The 18,888-nt window shown below is 42.1% G+C and overlaps 1 protein-coding gene across 11 annotated transcripts in view; it reads right to left on the bottom strand.

The window, feature by feature from the left end:
- Window positions 1-1,905: 1,905 nt before the first annotated feature.
- The window catches only part of MTHFD2L (methylenetetrahydrofolate dehydrogenase (NADP+ dependent) 2 like), a 49,479-nt gene continuing 32,496 nt past the window's right edge, over window positions 1,906-18,888 (bottom strand). For 3 of the 11 annotated variants that reach the window (XM_033007478.2, XM_042796332.1, XM_042796334.1), the window contains 4 exons: window positions 10,587-10,676; window positions 4,790-4,910; window positions 3,870-4,022; window positions 1,906-3,564 (listed from right to left, as the gene is read on the bottom strand). In XM_033007478.2, coding sequence (XP_032863369.1) covers window positions 3,510-3,564; window positions 3,870-4,022; window positions 4,790-4,910; window positions 10,587-10,676 — 419 coding nt within the window. In that variant the 3' untranslated portion in view covers window positions 1,906-3,509. Of the gene's footprint in view, window positions 3,565-3,869; window positions 4,023-4,789; window positions 4,911-9,834; window positions 10,053-10,586; window positions 10,677-13,471; window positions 15,230-18,888 lie in introns of those variants that run through there. The other 8 variants (XM_042796333.1, XM_042796336.1, XM_042796339.1 and 5 more) reach the window with 5 other exon arrangements.

The raw sequence follows: 18,888 nt of genomic DNA, 5'->3' as shown, positions 1-18,888 counted from the left end.
GCCAGGACCATATGCAGGGCCAATGCTCTGTCCTTTGGAAGGGCAGGGTGCAGTCTTTAACATCTCTCTCTTGGCCCTGCTGAGGGGGTGCCCCAACAGTGCTGGTGCTGGACCGCCTAAAAGCCACACGAACACAGGGTCTCCTCTTGAAATGACAGTTTTTGGCATGTGCAGCTAATAGGAAGCAGAAGCTTATGATTCTGTTAATTATGCCATTACAGAAGGAGTCTGAGCCTGATAAATGAGCCAGGAAAGATGATCCTGATCCTCTGACAGGCCAGTTCTGCAGGAAATTCAACACTGTAAGCAGCAACACACCACACTAGCCCAGCAGCATCTGTCACTTATCAAGGCAGGGCTCAGCATGGCTGAGTCCACGAAGCTATCTGAGGCAATGCAGACTTCCTCGGCCGGGTCACTGTATCAAACAGCAGAGTGATTCATTCATGCAGTGATGCCTCAAACACAGCTTGGGTCTGATGAAATCCCTTAAAACTGCAGTGACAACACTCTTCTCCCACATGGGGTACAGCCTGTAAACTCTACAGACTGATGGAGAAATCTGTCATCATGTCGGTGCCACTAGCCTTGGATGTCTAAGGAGCTGGTAGCCTTCAGCACAAAAGGCATACAGCACCCCGGTGGTGAAGAACCCATCTCTGGAAGCCTCTTGGAAAACTAAAATCAAGCAAAGATCTCCTTTTCCTTCCTTCTTCCCATCTTCATCTTTCCATTTTATTCTCATTCTGCCCTTACACAAAGTCTCATTTTGCATAGGACATATTCATCTGGTGTCTCACTCAAGCTTTTCTTTCACTAGCAGAAAAATCTCAGCATCTTTCACTGGCAGCCCTTCCAAAGCTGCCTTGGACCGGAAAGCAAACTATAAAAAAATATCGCACTATTTAGTCTCCTGCTAAATTGTGGCTTTGAAGTAAACCTTTCTTTCCTGTTATGTTTAACCAAACATTAAAAAAAAAGGAAGTCAGTGTGTGTTTCTATAGGTATAGAGTGTCTCCCTGCAATAAGTAGATACTTTTGAAGAAGCACTTGTGTATCCTTCAAGGCACCTGCTTGGCCACAGATACGTAAAAGGTGTCAAAATGCTTAAAGAACAAACAAACTCCATCTGCCCCTGACAGCTTTCTTTGGACAAGTGAAAGCCCGGTTGTTCAAACCGCTGTCCCTAGAACTCCTTTAACAACTGCAAGTATACCCTGCACAAATTGTGCTGCTGTGTGTGTCTGCTCCAAGGCACCTCTGGGATGCAGAAGGGTTGGTCCCCTAGAAGGGAATGCAGCACTCGCCCTGTGAATGCAGGAAGAGGCAACTCACTCACGAGAAGGAGAGTCACTCACAGGACAAAAAGCTTTGAGGCTTTTCATCCTTTGGCCTATCTAGCTCTAAAATTTTCTCTGAGATATATGAGAAAGATCTCTCACCTGTGGTTCCCTGATGACACGCACATTTCTAATAGGTATTTCCGTTCAGTCTGTCCAGTGTGTGCAAGGGGTGAAGGGTGTTTTTTGAGGTGTGTGGATATGCAGGTTGTAATTCACATCTAATTGCACTCTCACTACGTACATATAACACAGAAAACATTACAGCAACTACTGAAAGCTGGCTGAAAAATCGTGAAGAGCAGAAGTTGTCTCTTGGTGGATACTAAGAAAAGGTCAGAAGAACAGAAAGGAACATGCAGTGCAGAGATCTGAAGATTTAACTTGAGATGAAGAAAACAAAAACGCCAAGAGTTGGAAAAATTAGCTCAGTGCCTCTTACAAAACACTCATTTCAATGCGTAAAGGAAAGGACTGGTGTCTGTCTTCATCCAGCTCCTCACCAATCCTTTCTCTGCATGCGTCACTTGCTCCAGGCTGTTGCGCTGGGACTCCAACCAACCAGTGTGATGTGTCGTTTTATTTATTAGTATCAGAGAGTCAAGCTGACTCAGGTACTGACCAGGATGCCCCTGTGTGAGAAGCCCACTGAACTTCAGACCACTCAAGTGCCAAATGTACATTTACCCTTCCAAAGCCCAGTCTTTCATACGCATTTCAGCATTATCACTGTAGTCTCACAAATACACAGGGGTTTTTTTTTTTTTCAAGAAATGACACGCGTCCTGTTGGGACAATTAACACACATAACAAAGAAATGGAGCTTTCCAGCAGGGCACCTAAATTTAGGAGCCATATCATCCCATAAAATTGCACAGTCCCTAACTGCCTTTTTCTTGTAGATGACTAAGCTTAGCAGATGTGCCTGCTATGTGTAACAACTGAAATGAAGATCTCATAGTCATCTCCAGTCTCATCAGCACTGGCAAACACTCCAACTGTCAGTGAGAAGTCACAGTCAGTGCCACTGTCTTCAGATCCTATTTTCTTCCCTTTTCCTTGAACAAAATCTTTTTATCTTTTCAATTATTTGTAGGCAAGATGAAGAAAAACAAACATCTGATATGTAAATCTGTTTGTCCAGGGTGGAACAAAATCTCTACGGTCACTTCCTTCTTATTTGAATGGTCACATTTGTGCACATCATGTGAGTACAGAATAAAGAGCGCGTGTTCCTGGGCAAGGCTACACCCGAGTTTCATAGCAAAATTTCAGCTTTTTTAGCAACTGAAGTCTTGTGCTGAAATCACACTGCAGCAAGGTAATGTTCTGCCTGAAGTTCTGTGAATCTGATGAGCTGCTATATGATGTTAGGGAAGAGTAGAGTTTTTTGTCATGAGCACACTCAATAATCCATTTTGAGAAAGATGTCCAATTCCTTTGCTTCTGAAAATAGTAAGAACGTGCCCAGAAGTGTCACCATCTAATTTTCCAGGAATTGCTTACTCTCTATTCCTAAGTTTACGTAAGCTTTTGAGAACCATCCATTTTCCTCAGTCCAAAGCATTTTACGATTTTGTCCTTCATGGCAACAGAAGCCTACACTTTGCTTAGCACACTGAAGATAACTGTAGTGTTGGAAGAGGGCTGTTTATCCACACACATAGGCAGCATACACTGAAATCAGAACCCAAACGGTTACGTGTCAGCACATGATGTTCAGAATACAACTCCATTGTGACACAGGTTGTGCTTTTCCTCCAGAGGAGAAAAAAGAAGGGGGGGACAAAGAAAAAAAAAAAAAAAAAAGACACAAAAGACCAGAGCAGAACACTGTACTAGGGCTTGAAATGACTGAAAATAGCTAAAACCAACCAGTCCTCCACTCAGCAAATACCAACCACAGGAGAGCGTCGAGAGGGCTACAGGTATCCTTAGCTGGTCAGACCTGCTCATTTAGTAACCTTTACTAAAAAGAGGAAGTCTTTCTTCAAAATTGAATGGAGCCTATCAGTTCTGCAGGAGTTCCTTTTATGTACTTCCTCCATCATTCCCTTTATTCATCTCATCAGCGAGGCTGGGGTACCTGCCAGATGGCGTGGGGTGGCCTTCCCAGCAGAACTTCCTCTCGTTTACAGGCAAACTGGTAAGTGTCCCAATGCCCGACCTTCACAACGCCGTCTCGCCCATGCAGACTTTGTAGGGTGATTTCAATTTCCTGCATCTAAAATGCACAAGATCATGTGATTTAATCAGAAACATCTACAACCACAGCAGTCTGAGCAGAAAGCTAATCACCTAACTCATTTAGGCAGCCCCACTGAAACCCACATTTCAGACAATCACACCATTTGACCCGACTGGTGGATCGGAAAGCAGAGGTACGGAGTGTCAGCAACTTTATCATCACACCGCAGATCAGTAACAGGCAAGAACACACTCCCCATGCCCTCAAAACTCTGAACACCATTTCTTCCTGCCCACTGTAATTCATATGAGTGTAATCAGAAGGTTACATATCTCCCGTACCTCTTTCTTACGTAGCAGTAGATGATAGCAAGTATCCCACTTGCCAGTATTCCTACACCAATTCCCACAGCAATGTAGCGTTCGTAAGAATTATGTGCATATGAATTTAGTGTTAAGTGTTCACACCTCTCTCCATTATAACCTGCCAGGCACCTACAAAATAAATATACACCATGCAAGAATTACTCAGAACTTCTTACGCTTTGTGTTTGAGAAACACGTTAGTTTTCATCAGTTTTAAACAATTTAGAACAAGTCTAAACGAGGATGGGCTGAATCTGGTGCTCAGTCAGAACCTCTTCACCAAGACTACCAGTTGACCCAGTCTATCTAGTTTAAGGCTAGCTCAAGTACTGCAGTCACAGCAGCAAATTCAGTCTAAACATACCCTCATCGCAGAGGGCGTGGATGAAGAGCACTGTGCTCTGCTGAATCCTCAGCTGCTATAATGTCTCCCAAGGCCAAAGCTGCCCAGTATGAACCCCAGAAAATTTTAAGGATATCATAGTCCTGATTGCTGTGTAAGCAGTTATGGAATATGGGAGTGGCAGCTCACATCTTCAAAGATCCTGCCCCCTTCATTGGGCCCCCTGTGAAAATCTGCTTTTTCCTCTACTATTTACTCTAGCGCCAGTTGTGATTTGAGATGGCATCATAGCAGTGACCTACAAAGCTGCAAATTTTCCCCTCTCCCTTTCTTAGTATTACACTAGCACAGCACTACTGCCTTGTTAACTGTCCTGAGCCACCATAGTGCTCCAGCCTGGGCCAAACTTTAAGCCTGCAAATACCTGACTGGTACTTGAAAGCTATGCTCTGATGAAAATTAGTCACATTATGTTAGTAATGTGTAAGAGACAAAGAAATAGTACTACTGTTGTTATTTTCTAAGAAGGATACTTATAAGCAGTATTCTTTACTTGCATATGGGTTTCCTCAATTCGCTGTGGAAAGCACAGAGCCCATTGATACAATAGCTGTGGTGTTCTTCAAGACAGGTCTGCATGAGCTTCAAGAGCTTTGGTTGCTCTGTGTAGTCTACTGTGAAAGGAGAAAAAGTCACGTTACACTTGGGAAAAAAAATAATTTTAATATATTTTCACAACTCAAGTTGAACAGACATTGCCTGCAGAAAACACTTAATACATAAATTTGCTGTGGTATGTCTCATGAGCAGATTCAAACACCGCTAAGCAGAACAAGCTTCTAAGACATTCCAGCATAGCTTCAGAGAAAGAACAAACTGTAAATGCTTTACTTGCTCTTGAGAAGCATGTATAAAAATGATTATGGGAGATTCATCCAGGGTAACATCAGCACTGTCTAACCTGCAATCCAATCAGAAAAAACATCCCTGGAGTATCAGGGATTTAAGACATATATGAGAGCACTGAACTATTCTCAGTATGCTTCCCAGTCTGAATTCAAATGATCAGTTAATTCCTTTTTTCTGTTCCCCACCACAAGAGAAACTACTGCATTTCTAACACTCCTGCCCGTCAGCTCTGCAGCTATGAGTGACAAACGGTGGGACTGCTCCCTCCCTCCATTCTCCATGGTCTAATGTTAGCAAAGTGCCTGGTTATGCTTGTGAGCAGCCAAGACTGCCCGGATGGTACTCCCATGCAAAAGCACGGTCCACGACTAGTAAGTTTCTGAACTTGTGCAAAATTATATGCATCCAGGTCAGTAAGCATGCTTCTGCTTTGAAAGCACAGAACATGACTACCTTATTCCCAACCACGGAGGCTCAAATGGGAATAAAGGAGGAGGCAAAACTGTTCTTTGGGATCAGACCTTGATGTTACATTCTGATAGGAGAGTGCCCGAGTCCAGGAGCCAGGCACCCTGCTGTGCAGGAGTGCAGAGGCTGGAACAAATCTGCAACATGGGAACAGGGGTGCGGCAAGTGCAAAGAAAGCTGAAAAGCTTCACCATTGAAGCAAGTATCTGTTTGAACTGGTCTCTCTACCAAGTTACAGAAATCGCTGCTGGGGTAGGGTGTCCGAGCAATGTCTTGCTATTTCAGGGGACTGTTTTAGTGATGGCTGAAGGTGATTTTCTAACTCAGTATATGTCAACACCATCTTTCAGTTATGACCACAAGAAAAATAACATCATTCAGGACGGTGACAAGGTCTGTTCAGAGTGGCTGAACAGTAGTACAGCAAACAGAAACCTTCCTTTCTGACTAAGTGCTGAATCACGGTCTGGAGATACTACACTGATGGAACCACTGTCCAAGACCTAGGACTCTAGCTGTCCTGCAGGCAACTCGAGATCCCATGACACATTTTTCAGGAGTAACAGCAGCAACCTCCTAAACTCCCAATTGAATTCTAGTTTGAGTCATTTGATAGCATGAATTCCCCCTGCGTGCTCAACTAAGCGATTTTTTTTCTTTGTCCTTTATGCAGCTTCATCATAGATATGACAAGAGATGGTAAACAGCTGCTCTACTCTATGCCCACATGTTAGAGCAATTCACAACTTCGGTTGTGAATCATGTGGTTTGGACACCTAAGAGGCATGATGCTATCACTGTTACTCAGATCAAACAACACTACTTTGAAAATAGTGCCCTCTCAAACCTGACAGAGTAATCAGACTTCCAGCTTATCAAGAGACTTAGAACAAGTAACAATTCAAGTCTACTTGAAAAAGAACGTGTTGGTTTACTACAGGTTCTCGGGAAAGGTTACAGAGGAGGAAAAAACACATCTTGGTTTAAAATGAACGTCTTTAGGCTGAGAAAAGCGCACCTTCTCCACTCTTGTAAGGAAAAATCACAAGCCAGTCTTCACACTGTGGCAGAGCTAAAGCTAGAAACTGTAAACCAAATCTACAGTTTCAGCCGAGCACTCAAGTGACCTACGGACTGAAGGACATGCTGAGACTGAGACCCTGTGGCACACTACAACGCAGCAGGGGAGCCCCTGAAGTGGCTCGCAGACTTGCAGGCAGCATCACCTTGCAGTGAGCTCTATGCTACCACAGCTACGTTGTCCCCATATACTGGAACCAGAATGGTATCTCTGCTATAGAAAGCCCTGCACAGGGCAGACACACCCATAGCCTTGAACCACACACTCTGCAGGGGAAGAAATTGGCACTGGCTACACACGAGCTCTAGTATCAAGCTCTGGCTCTTTTCTGGCTGGCTCCGGGAACGCTGCCGACAAGCTCCAGGGACTGCCTGGTTGGCTGAAAGCACAGTTATCACAGGACCAGGCCTTGGAGGGACAGATTTAAGGAAGAGAAGAAGAACTTAAGAAAGGACAGATTTCAGGAAGAAAAGACAGATTTTTATGACAAGAGATGGATGATACTTTTTTCTGCACCGGACTGTACAATGCTCACTGCTGGGGAAAGCACAACAGAAAACAAAGCACATGATAAACACAGCTGCAGGGCTCAGCATGCCAAGGAGATCCAGGATGCAGGAGACCTGCAAAAACCCGTTTTCACTTAGGTGTAATGTACCTAAAGACCAGCTACTGAATCTCTGCTGGGAGGAGTTTCAGGAAATGGGCAATGGCACATTCACGCTTTCCCCGTGCTTCTCAAACACTTCAACACCAACTGTTTTAAATCACCATTTCAGCACAAAGGGGGCTGAACGGTGCATTACAAAACCACTAGACATAACCACTCAACGGGACCCTTTAACGTGTGTTTCCTACCAACCAAAGTATTACTCTTCTGCTGGGCCCTGAGAAGATGTCTACTACCCAAGTTTAACATTTCATTTGTATCTCTGCCATACGTGAGGAAAAAAAATAAACAATGAAGGTACAAATCTACATGCCAGAGGCATGAAATCCCCACCCATCTCTACTCAAACTTCCACCAGATGGATGAGGACATTTACGGCACTGCTGCCAAGAGGTGGCACCCTTCTATCCACCAATGTCTAGAAGAAACCTCGCTTCATGCGGGTATGTGAAACCTCTTCCCGAGTGCTGTAAAAGTCAGAACTGTCACCACAAAGGTCAGCCTAGAGCAGCAGCCTGCCTAGAAAGCGTCTGAGACAAGCATCTTGCTGCGCAGGCGACAAACGAGCAATACATTCCTCCCGTGCTGTCAGAAGCAAGAGCTTTGTCCATTGTGGGTTGTAAGATCAGATCTTAAATGTACACACAAAAATTCTAAGTGCCAATTATTTTGACGTTGCAAGAGCACAAATTAGCTCTGAAAGAATGATGAGTCTTGAAAACAAAAAGAACGACTTTCTAACCCATCCCAGAGCATTATGCTAATTCATATCATATTATCCACCTAGATACTAAATAAGCTGTTGAATAAACACATCCATGTGCCCTTTCATGTCACGTGAGGAAAGAAAAGCATGCTGTGTAAGCACTTGACAGTTGCCTGCAACTGAGTCATTCAAACAGATACACTTGGCAAGATCTGACATGAAATCAAAACTACAGGTACTTGGAAGCCTGGGCATGCCAAAACTGACAGACCGGCAACAAAAAGAGTCAGCTGCTAAGACCACGACAACTCAGCCTTCAAGTATGGTGCGCTGGGGAGGAACGGGAGAGTCAGAAAGGGGAGGGAGGGAAGGGGTCAGCCCCAGGTTCGGGGCCTCCCTTACAGGCTGCACAGAAGCAGCAGCTCACAGCAGTAAAGGGATCTCATTTTTTTCACAGTAAAACCAAGCCCTTCCCTACTCCTAGCTACCCATTTTGCTACGAAAGCTCCCCTTCAGCCCAAACAGCATCACAAGTTTGTTATTCCTACTGTGTCAGCTCCCAGTCAGGTACCCTATTTATTACCCTTTCCCCCACGGCTGATCACCGAGCCTGTTTCCCAGCCCCAGCACTGGTGACAAGTAGAGTCTTTGAAACATAAAATAAGGAAATACAACATGATCTTGTACATAGAGGACAAATGGTTTGAGCAGAAATTAATGGTTTTCCACAAACTGGACCTCAGTCCCCAGAGGACCTGCAATCTCACAAGAGATTGCCAGTTCCTCCAGCGATACTTAAGCAGGAATTCCTCTTCTTCGGATCCAGTATTACTAAACCTCGGTTATAAACTTTACCATAAACTTAACGTGCACAAGAATGGAAGCTACAAGAAAATATCAGAGGTACAGCCAGTTTCTTTGGTGACTCTTTAAGCATTTCTTTTCAATCTTCTTTCTGGAAATGCTATTTTCTAATTTTTCAGTGACTTTGTAAAAAGTCCACCGAAATACACTTTTAACTACCCATGTAAACATGTGCTTGTATGTTTGTGAATTTGCTTCTACCTTTGAAGAGAACACACTCTCAACTAAAAGCACTGATATGCAGTTGACTTGCACAGCCACAGCTAGCATAAGGGTACACAGGACAGCTACAGACACGGCTGTGTCCCTATAAATAAGCCTCTTACTTGTTAAAACATGGCTCATAACTCCTGCTTTCTAGAAATAATACAAACAAGGTACTTAACGAGTCAGAACATATTTCTGCTTTATTAAAGTTCTGTTTGCTGTATGCATCTCTGGAAGAATCGTGTCAGAGACAAATCCACCACACCAGACCACAGTGCTGCACTGATGAATCAAACTACTGCAGTCAAAAATCAACATCTTTGTGACTTCACAAACACATGTGTGTGTGTATATATACATATATATATCACACACACATATATATATATATGTGTGTGATATATATATATATATCACACACATATATATATAAGCCCCACATATATATACATTCATCCATCCATCCGTAACACCGTACCACTATGACAAATTAGACAAAAAAAATCCAACAGTTTGACTTGTTATGAGAAAAATAAAAAGCTTGTAGATCTACTTAAAAAAGCTTGTAAGACATCCTGTGATGACTTACAATTAACAGAAGATGATTTGTATGCATGTTTATGTTCTTTTTAAAGTACAAAGACATTAATAAGTATCACAGTTAAAATCCTTTCCTCCTTTACTGACCTGCCAAAACCTCAGTTCCAGATCGCACAGTTCTCCACAAGTAATGACATCACTAGCACCTGAAGTAACATCAAAATGCAGCTTGCAGGATAAACACCACGCTCTGGTCTCAGTTGGCAGGGAAATAGCTTGAGTTCACATTTCAGTCAGAAAAGTAAAAGAAAGAAAAGAGAGAGCTAGCAGTCTGAGAAGGGCTGCAGAAGCTGCGACAGCCGAAAGCAAAACTGCAACAAAGAAAGAAACTACTGAGTAACAGTAATGAGAGGCATCACTTGAAGTTATGCTTGCTGCATTCCCACTCGTGTGCATAAAGATTCACACTGAAGACAGCTAGAAACCAAGCACTAGTTAAAAGTAACACCAACGGCCATCAGAAACACAGATCACTTATCCCAATCAGCCTTAAAATATCATCTTCAAATTATAACTGAATTTAGATAAACGATCCTTTAGCTGGTCAATGCTGAGCCCACCCCATCCAAGTGGCAGCTATCACTTCAGAGACAGTTTTAAGGCTCTGTGGAGAAAGCAGCTCATCTCACAAATAAAACACACACAAAATTCAACAGTGTCCAAGTGACAGGAGCATTGTAGCTGCTATTGTCATAATAGATTTTGTCGTTTCTTTTTTGTTGTTGTTTTGGTGTTTGGGCTGTTTGGTTGTTTTGTCCAGGTTTTTTTGGTGGTGTTTTTTTGTTTTGTCTTGGTTTTTTTTAAGTGACAGATTAATATAGACAAACAGAACAAAAAATAAATACCTTCAGCGTTGTTTTTTGTGCTATTATTCCATAAGTCGGTGCTGAGGGATGGAACAGTAATAGCTGACTCTTCACTCAATGCCCCCATTGCTGTGTAATGCAAATAGATGCTTACTGTAACAGAAAAACTCAATATATCTATTCAAGGTTCATTTCATCCATAAAACATGTACCCACTTAACACAATTCTGATACAATGCAGCAGTATAATAACAATTCATTTAAAACATTTTTGCCTCAAACTTCCTTTTGCCACAGCATAATTATGACTGTGGGGAAACAAACTATTGTTTGCACATTTCCAAAATACATATCCATTCCGTTCTCATTCTGTTCTCCATTCTACTATCTTACCCAATTTACGACACAGATACCTGTAATACACTACAATGTTACACCTATTTACCAGTCTAAATAGCTTCTTTTCAAAGAGTCTAAATTATATCCTATCAGTTAGAATTTCATCCAGGTTTAAAACTGCTGAGGTAATTCTGCTTTGCAATGTGTTTGCATGCTTCCCACCCTTATGCCTTATTTCAGAAAGAGCAAACTGTTGTTCAACAAAGCCTTGTAACTTACAACACTGAAAAGCCTCCTCCAAACCTACCTTTCAGCAAAATATAGATTAGCATTCCAAATGCCATGGCAAGCAGCTGCTTTAAAGACCTTCTCAACTCTTCTTTCCAGATGGCTCGCTTGCTCTGCTTATCTGTGCTCCCGTGTTTTCTCTTGCACTTATATGCCATGAAGCGTCATCTGCTGTTCTCACCAATCAAAAAAAGGTGCATCTGGCAACAACCTCAAGCCCCAGGGCAACCACACATTTATTTAGGAAACTGCTATTATCTGGCAATGGGATCAGGTTTTCTTTTGAAACCCTGGTTTCCTATTACCTGTGGGCATAATTGTGCATGCAAAGATACAGTTTTAAAGTGAGACCTGGTATCTGCCAGAGCAGATCAACGAAATACAGCAAAGCAGAGGTGAGAAAAATGAAAAATGACGTATTGTGAAAAATGTGATTTTTCTTTCCCTTAGCAATGTAGGTCTTGTGTTACTTCCAGGAGGACGGTCAGCATTCAGGATGCTACTCTGGAGTTCAGGGTCCATGGACCAACCCCTGCTTCGCTTGTGCTCCCTCCTTGGTCCTTCCCTGCCATCCAGAAGAGAAACTGCGAGAACAGCTACTGCCAAGATTAGGAAGTGATCAGACACGAAGATAATGGATGATGTTCTCCATCAATGACTGCCAGCAAGAGGCCTTTGATCACAGGCTCTGGCGAGCCAAGGGGCATGCTAATCACTTTTTGCTCAGCCTTCCCACGTGCACAACACGGAAGCAAGGCAGGCCACCAGCCCTGCACAAGCCCAGGACTGCTGGCTGGAGCTACAGGCTGTCGTGCCGGGCACGAGTTGAAACCTGGCAAAGCGCTGTCACTGAGAAAACACCAACTGAAAGAGCAGTAAAGCTGTTGCCTCCTTTTTTAGGTGATCCCTTCATCACTCCTGCCACTATACTGCCATAAAAGCCCATCTCTACCTTTTCAAGGAAGTGAGTATGCATAATGAAAACAATCGTACTTTTTGCATAAAGTGTTTGGAGGTCTCCAAGACATACCTGTCATACACATTTCTTCTACTAAACCAGTCTCCACAGCCCCAAACGCTGTCCAACTTCCTCGGTCACAGGCAGCTTGGAACAAGTAGGACTGGTCTCTCTGAAGGGTACTTACGTAGCCAAACACACTAGAGCAGATCATCCGAAGTGCCCAGGTCAGTAACGTACACACACACCAACAACTCGACTCTCACTGAAGGAGAGTTACGCACTTCACCCCAGCAACAACTTTTGCTTTCTCAACCGTGAGCTCCAAGCAACAAAAACACTTCACAATTTTTATATTTTAAAACCAAAAATCTTCTGATAAAAGCTGACTCTGGTCAGCTCGAGTTCTCCCTCTACGCTGCGCTCTCTCAGTGATCTGTAGGATTAAATCTAACCACTTCACATGTTAAGGGAAAAACACAAGCTAGTTATGCACATTTTAATTATGCATTCTCCTGCTCACGGACTGCATTCCAGGAGGCTTTTCCCTTCCTTCGCTATCCTGAATTGCTGCATGCCTGCACGCTGATCGAGTGCAGCCTGTGCGCTCCCCACATCGACAGGAGTGTTTATGCCTACCTGGATAACCCCTGCAATCAGTCCCGAGCAGAGCTAAGTCTCATGAGCCTTGCTTTCAACGCCCATCTACACAATGGGAGCTTAATCCGGCTTGAATCGGAGAGGTGGCTTTGTCATTAGGCAATGCAGCTGGGTGCGGTAGGCCTGGGAGAAGGCTTCTGTGGATAAGGCCGTGCCTCTGTCCGCCACAGGGCGTTCATGCTTTGACTGGACTTCACCAGCTCTGGCACACGAGCATGCTTTTTGAGCTGCTTAATAGGCCCTTCCTTCTGTATGTTCTCCCAGTGGAGAACACTGTCCCAGATGTGTCTGGCAGCTCTGAAAATAGCATGCCATTGAGCAAAACCTCGGTCTCACCGGCTTTGGTGTAATGCTAACCCAGCCACCACAGGAGAAAAGAGAAAAAGCTTAAGATGCGCAATAAACTGTTTGTAGGACATGAAAGAGGCAGACTCACTCAAGCGACAGAAGCGAAATGGCATAAATTGTTATTCTGCCAAATAAAAAAGTGCAGAGATGATTATAGTTAAATCAAAGAAAACAAACATGAATCTAGAACAGCAATGTAAGCAGATTAAAAATATATAATGACTGAACATGCAAAACACCTCCATTCATTCCACTCTTACCACACTAATAAAAAAAAGAAAAACCACAACCACCCCCAAAACTGTATTAACATTTTTCACCAAGACCAGTATAATGGTGAACAAGTTTTATTCCATCTTAGTGATGGGTTGATCAGTCTCAGTATTATCTCCACAGGCACCTCAATCCTCCTAACATTTATTCTATCACTTAAATTTAAACAGATCAACAAGTGTCTGCACTACTGGAGTATATACTTAGTAATGAGTCTATCAACCTCTTCTGTAAACACTGCATCAAACGGAACTCTCAGAAAGCCCATCACAAGAACAATCAGCAAGGAAGCAATGTTCCATCTTGTTTCTTTTATTACAGTAAGCACAATTTTTTTGTTTAACGGCAGTAGTATGTAGTCACATGTTTTTTCCTTCCCCCTTCAAGTTATCTATAGTCTACTGGCAAACACTCAAGGCTCTCAATTAAAATAAATCCAAGTTATCCCAACTGAGATAAAAACATGAAAATAAAAGTCCCGGCTGGCTTCCACTGACTTCAGTAGGAATTGGGGTAGGCTCTTCATGTCATTAGTGCACACGCTCACAGTTCAGATGCTATCTTAGCAGTAACTCCACTCCAACTTTTACATTGAAAGAGACTATTCTAGACCCATCTTGGAACTAAAATTTTGAGTAATAGAAACATACTGATCTTACAATCCCATGTAGTCCTCTCTAAGCAGCAAAACATGGTAACGAGGGATTCAGAGGGTAGAGTCTTACATCACGGACTTAAAAAAAAAAAAAAAACAAACCCTTCATGCAGTTTCAGCAAATAAGAGAATAATTAAATGGCTTAAAATTCCAACAGAAATATTTAAACAGGGATAAACTTCTGCTTTTCTCGTCCTCTTCTTCCTCACTCCCCCTTATACATAATGTACAGACATAGTAGTTTTAACTACATTCTACCTAATTAAAGTCCGATCCAACCCAGTCATCCATTCAGGTATTTTGTGGGATGAGGGTATTATGCACCAAAACACTTTGCCAAACAAATCCAGACATGGAAAGAAAATAATTCTGGCTTCAATTCTAGCTACTTATTCATGCATACCTCTTGCATATGCTTAAGGTCAGAATTTCACCAGAATTCAAGTTTAATTGACTATTTTAAAACCTGTACTGAACATTTGCATTAATGTCAACATGACTGCCTGGCAGCTGAAATGAAAATGTCAGTCTTTCACTCCTTTCAGATTCAAGATTTCTGCTGCTATCTCTAAGTATTTAAAAAAAAAAAAAAAATTTCAGGACTTCAACCTGCACCCAGAGTGCTTCATGACCTTAGAACTCAAACCATATTTTTAAAAGATATCTAGCATGTTAAAACTTAGTTTTTATACTGTTTGATCAAAACTGCAGGTCCCAAATGCTGAAAAGATATCAGTAATTGCACGCCATCCCCAGATACACAGGCATACTTGTAATTCATGCTTTGTTCTTCATTTTCAGAGACATAATGTTGTTGGTAGTCAATTATCTGCATAGGCTGCATTCTCCAATTCATTTTTGTGCAGAATAAGTCAGTAGGAGGTAACACAAAGTATTTAAACATTCTGTAAACCATTAGGTTCCACATACTTCACATGAAAAAATAAATAAAATGTAGAAATAAATATCTTTGTAGCAAAAAATAAATGTTTTGTATATCAATAAATAGAACAACTTGGATTCTTCTTCCAAGATAGCCCACTTGCTCTAGTAAATGAGCTTTTTAGCAACTATGAGTGTGTTCTTCAGAAGCATTGCAACAGTCATAGGTCCTACCCCTCCCGGCACTGGAGTGATAAAGCCAGCCTTCTTCTTCACTTCTAAGAGAAAAGAGAAAAAGGTATTGACTGAGAATGTTTCCAAACCCTTTTTTTTTCCTTCAAGTGCCCACATATGCCTAACTGGCAATAAGCATACAGACTGAGACTTGGTAAGTACTGCAGAATGTGAAAAAAGTTAAGGCAGAAGTCTCATTGTAGCCATGGTAGTGACAGAACACAGTCAGGACTGGGGCTGCACAGTAGTTTTCTTCCTCTGAATATTATTACCCAGGGGCTAGTTCCAGGATATGGTTTCAGAACCTGTTCGAGCTGATCCACCTGCAGCAGGCTGCCCTTTCCTCATGAGAGCAACACACACTCATGCAGCCTGTGGTCAGACAGATAATCCCGCCAAATTTTTTCAGTAAGTGGCAGTTTTTGACTGTTAGAGCTGGCTGACCAGCTGGCCCAGGGATGTCTGAGTGACATGAGGGCAGGACGATGCCAGGAGGGCAGCACGGCCTTGCATCACCCCCATCTGCCAACTGTGATACTGCAACTTCAATAGCCAGGAGAGCTATGGAAGGTGGGCATCTCATTCTGTAGGTAGAGAGATAACTGCCCCAAACACTGTGCAATCCTCATGAGGGGCATGCAGAGAAGGAGTCTGCTGTAACTATCAAAACCAAGAGCAGAGCACCAGCAGCACTGAAGTTGCCTACTCAGCCTCTTTCTCCAACTCTGGCTTGCACCTTCTAATGAAAACATTCTACAATCACAAATGGGAACTTAAAAACGCAGAGGGAGAAAATACAGTTTCCTGGCTGATTTGTTTTTCTGCTTTACAATATGGACAAAGAACAAAAACCAGAGTTGCCTTCAAGGAAAAATAGATGCTAGTGGCAAAATTCCCATTGCAGCTTCAGCCATAAACACTCAGCTCCTCCAGAAAATACTTTTTTTTTTTTTTTTTTAAACCAGTGTCACTAGGGTGCCTATACTGAACTAGGACCCAGAGACCTTCCTCAAGTCTCAGACAGAAAGGAAACTCTTACAGCTGAATGACCTCCAAACACGAACCCTGTCAGACTATCTGAAGTTAGTATACACCTTGAATGCTTACGGTAAGAGGTAAGTATCTATGGATTTTTTTTCTTTTCCCCAGCATTTAAGTTAGCCCCTGTGAAGTTAATCTCTTTGTACAAGGAATTAATATAACCCAGCAATAAATCCTGAAGTGATATTCTTACCTAGTGTGCAAAACACAATCAACTGGAATTGCAGGTTACTTGCAAAGGAATTATATGCAACTAGCTGGGAATTCATCGCATGACAAACTGTAATGAGCAGTTATTTGCTAATAATGGTTAGTCCAAATGGCATATTACTAACCTGATTACTACAGAAGCTTTTTTTTTTTTTCTCAAGTGCCACCGTGAGAGGTTTTTTGTTTGTTAGTTTGGGGTTTTTTTGCTTGCCTAGAAATAATTTCTTGGAAACTCACACCCTACTTTTAAAAGCATTGTTTTTAAAAGGTACACACAGATACATAGAAGAAAACTGAGCAAGCATAACTCTGACACAAGCACATACATTTCCACTGAAGTCACTACAGAGCAGAATCTATACCTGGCTACAAGAAGGGATCAATGGATGTAAAACTAGGCACCTCGACTTTCAAACAAACAAGCTAACTTGCTTCTGCTTTAAGTGTATTCATCTTGAAGATATGTGGTGCTTTACTCTTGAGAATAACAAAGCCTCACAGAAAGGAATATTACAAGAAAACTTGAAAAGCTGGCTATTGATTTTCTTAGACAAAGTATTTATTAGTTTTTAAGGGGGTGTAAATGAAATAAAAAACTCACTGTTTTAACTTCCCAAGGCAGGGACCTACCACAAGTGTTTGCAGAATTTAATGGCAAATATCTCACTGAACTGAAGAACAGACAATTAAGCCTCACTGAGGACAGATGGTAATTACAACTGGGAGGGTGTTAATTACTCAGTTCACCAATATCACCAGATATACTGTTAAAATACTGGGAAAGGTAAGCAAATTGCAAAGCATTTTTTTTTTTCCACATGTAAATTGTAACAAATTAAGATCTCATGCGACAGTTATTCTTAATAGTCTGCCACACAAGTAATTTGTCTTTTTAATATACTATTTTGAACTACCTACCATTTGAGATTGGTGTCTACCGTAAATACAGTTACTACAAATTCCCCGATTAGTGTCATAATTATTGAAATGTACCCACATCTGAAGTAAACACAGTAATTAACATAGAAAGTATTTTAGGCATTTTAAATTGAAATAACTTTGTTTCCATGGCAATGTTACATACCCTTTTTTTTGTGGTATTATTCAAACTACTATCTTACTTAAAGAGGTACAATCCGCAACTGGACCATGCCTTACCTACGGAAGGCCTTCTAATGAATATCACGTACAACATTCATTGCCTCTAGTGTTAGTAACCATACGCAGCAGTAAACACACAGTACACTGTTTTCACAAGTTGCTGGGGAATTTCTCTACCCATACTCTATCATTATGGAAATCCCTGTGGGCCAGTGCGGTAGAAGACATATTTTGTATCAGTTAGCACAAAACCACCTGGACAGCTTATTCACAAAAGCTGATCCAGATTTTTAAACGCACAACAGGTGTCTATGTTGGGGAAACTACCATCTGATAAGTTTCCATCTGTAAGAGTAAATACAGATATGGTGAATGCAATTTTCCAAGGTGAATGCCAGCAACCAAAGGGGGAAAAATAACTTGGCCCTCAACAATGTAAATAGATTTTCCTTTCCTCGTGAAGTACAGCAGGCCAAAGCACAGTTCCGACACAGCGCTCTGCTGTGACTGATCTCAAGCCTGCCAGTAAGGCACTCCACTGTCGGTTCCTTCAGAAGGCCTTGTTTCTGCCTCTCAGCAATAAAATAACTCTGTCCCTAGCTTTAACTCTATTTTCTCGACATGCGTGCTGTTCTCCCAGGCATTTCTCTGCCAATCTGGAAAATGTTGGTATGCAAAGTAGGTGCCTATGGGGGAGGAGCTGCTATTTTGCAGCTTCTGTAGAACCTTAAAATCTTCCTTTGATTCTTCAGAAGAAATGAAATGTAGATTGTTTCCTTGAAAAACAGGATCCACTGCTTTGGAAACAGCCCTTCATTCCTAGGTTCCTTTAAAGCTAAGGACATCAGACACCTAATAGGGTTAATCACACAAACCAAGGGCAAGTCTCAACCTGAAGGCAGTTCTGGGTCTTGTGCATCTGTGTTAAGTGATGCAGAGTAATTCCTGCCTAAGCACTGTTTCCACACAGCTTTATTAGTCCCTGTGAAGCTGCTCTGGATCACTGCATCCCTGCAGCACTGCATAGGTGCGAATCATGTGCTCAGCTATCACAGTAGATATCCCATGTTCTGCTCTACACATTCTGGGATTCTTCTCACTATGTACTGTGGGACATAACCAGCAAGCATCTACACCTATTCTCATAGTTTCTTCTTTTCAATGTTATCCCTGTTTCTCCTACTGCAGCTACATTAACAGCAATATCAAGTAAAACCAAGGAATTACGGCCCAGTACTGTAATTCTAACAGTGCATACATCTTGCCTCCTCCAGTACCTCTAAAAGCGAAGCAACAGAGGCATCTTGGGCCAAAAACCCCAGTTTAAAATTATGCACAACAGCTTCTTTGC

The sequence above is a fragment of the Tyto alba genome, unplaced genomic scaffold (genome assembly GCF_018691265.1).
Source record: "Tyto alba isolate M040663 unplaced genomic scaffold, T.alba_DEE_v4.0 Super-Scaffold_23, whole genome shotgun sequence".
NCBI classification, from domain to species: domain Eukaryota; kingdom Metazoa; phylum Chordata; class Aves; order Strigiformes; family Tytonidae; genus Tyto; species Tyto alba.
Note: the sequence above shows the minus strand (reverse complement) of the source record. Positions and strands in the feature narration are given on the sequence as shown.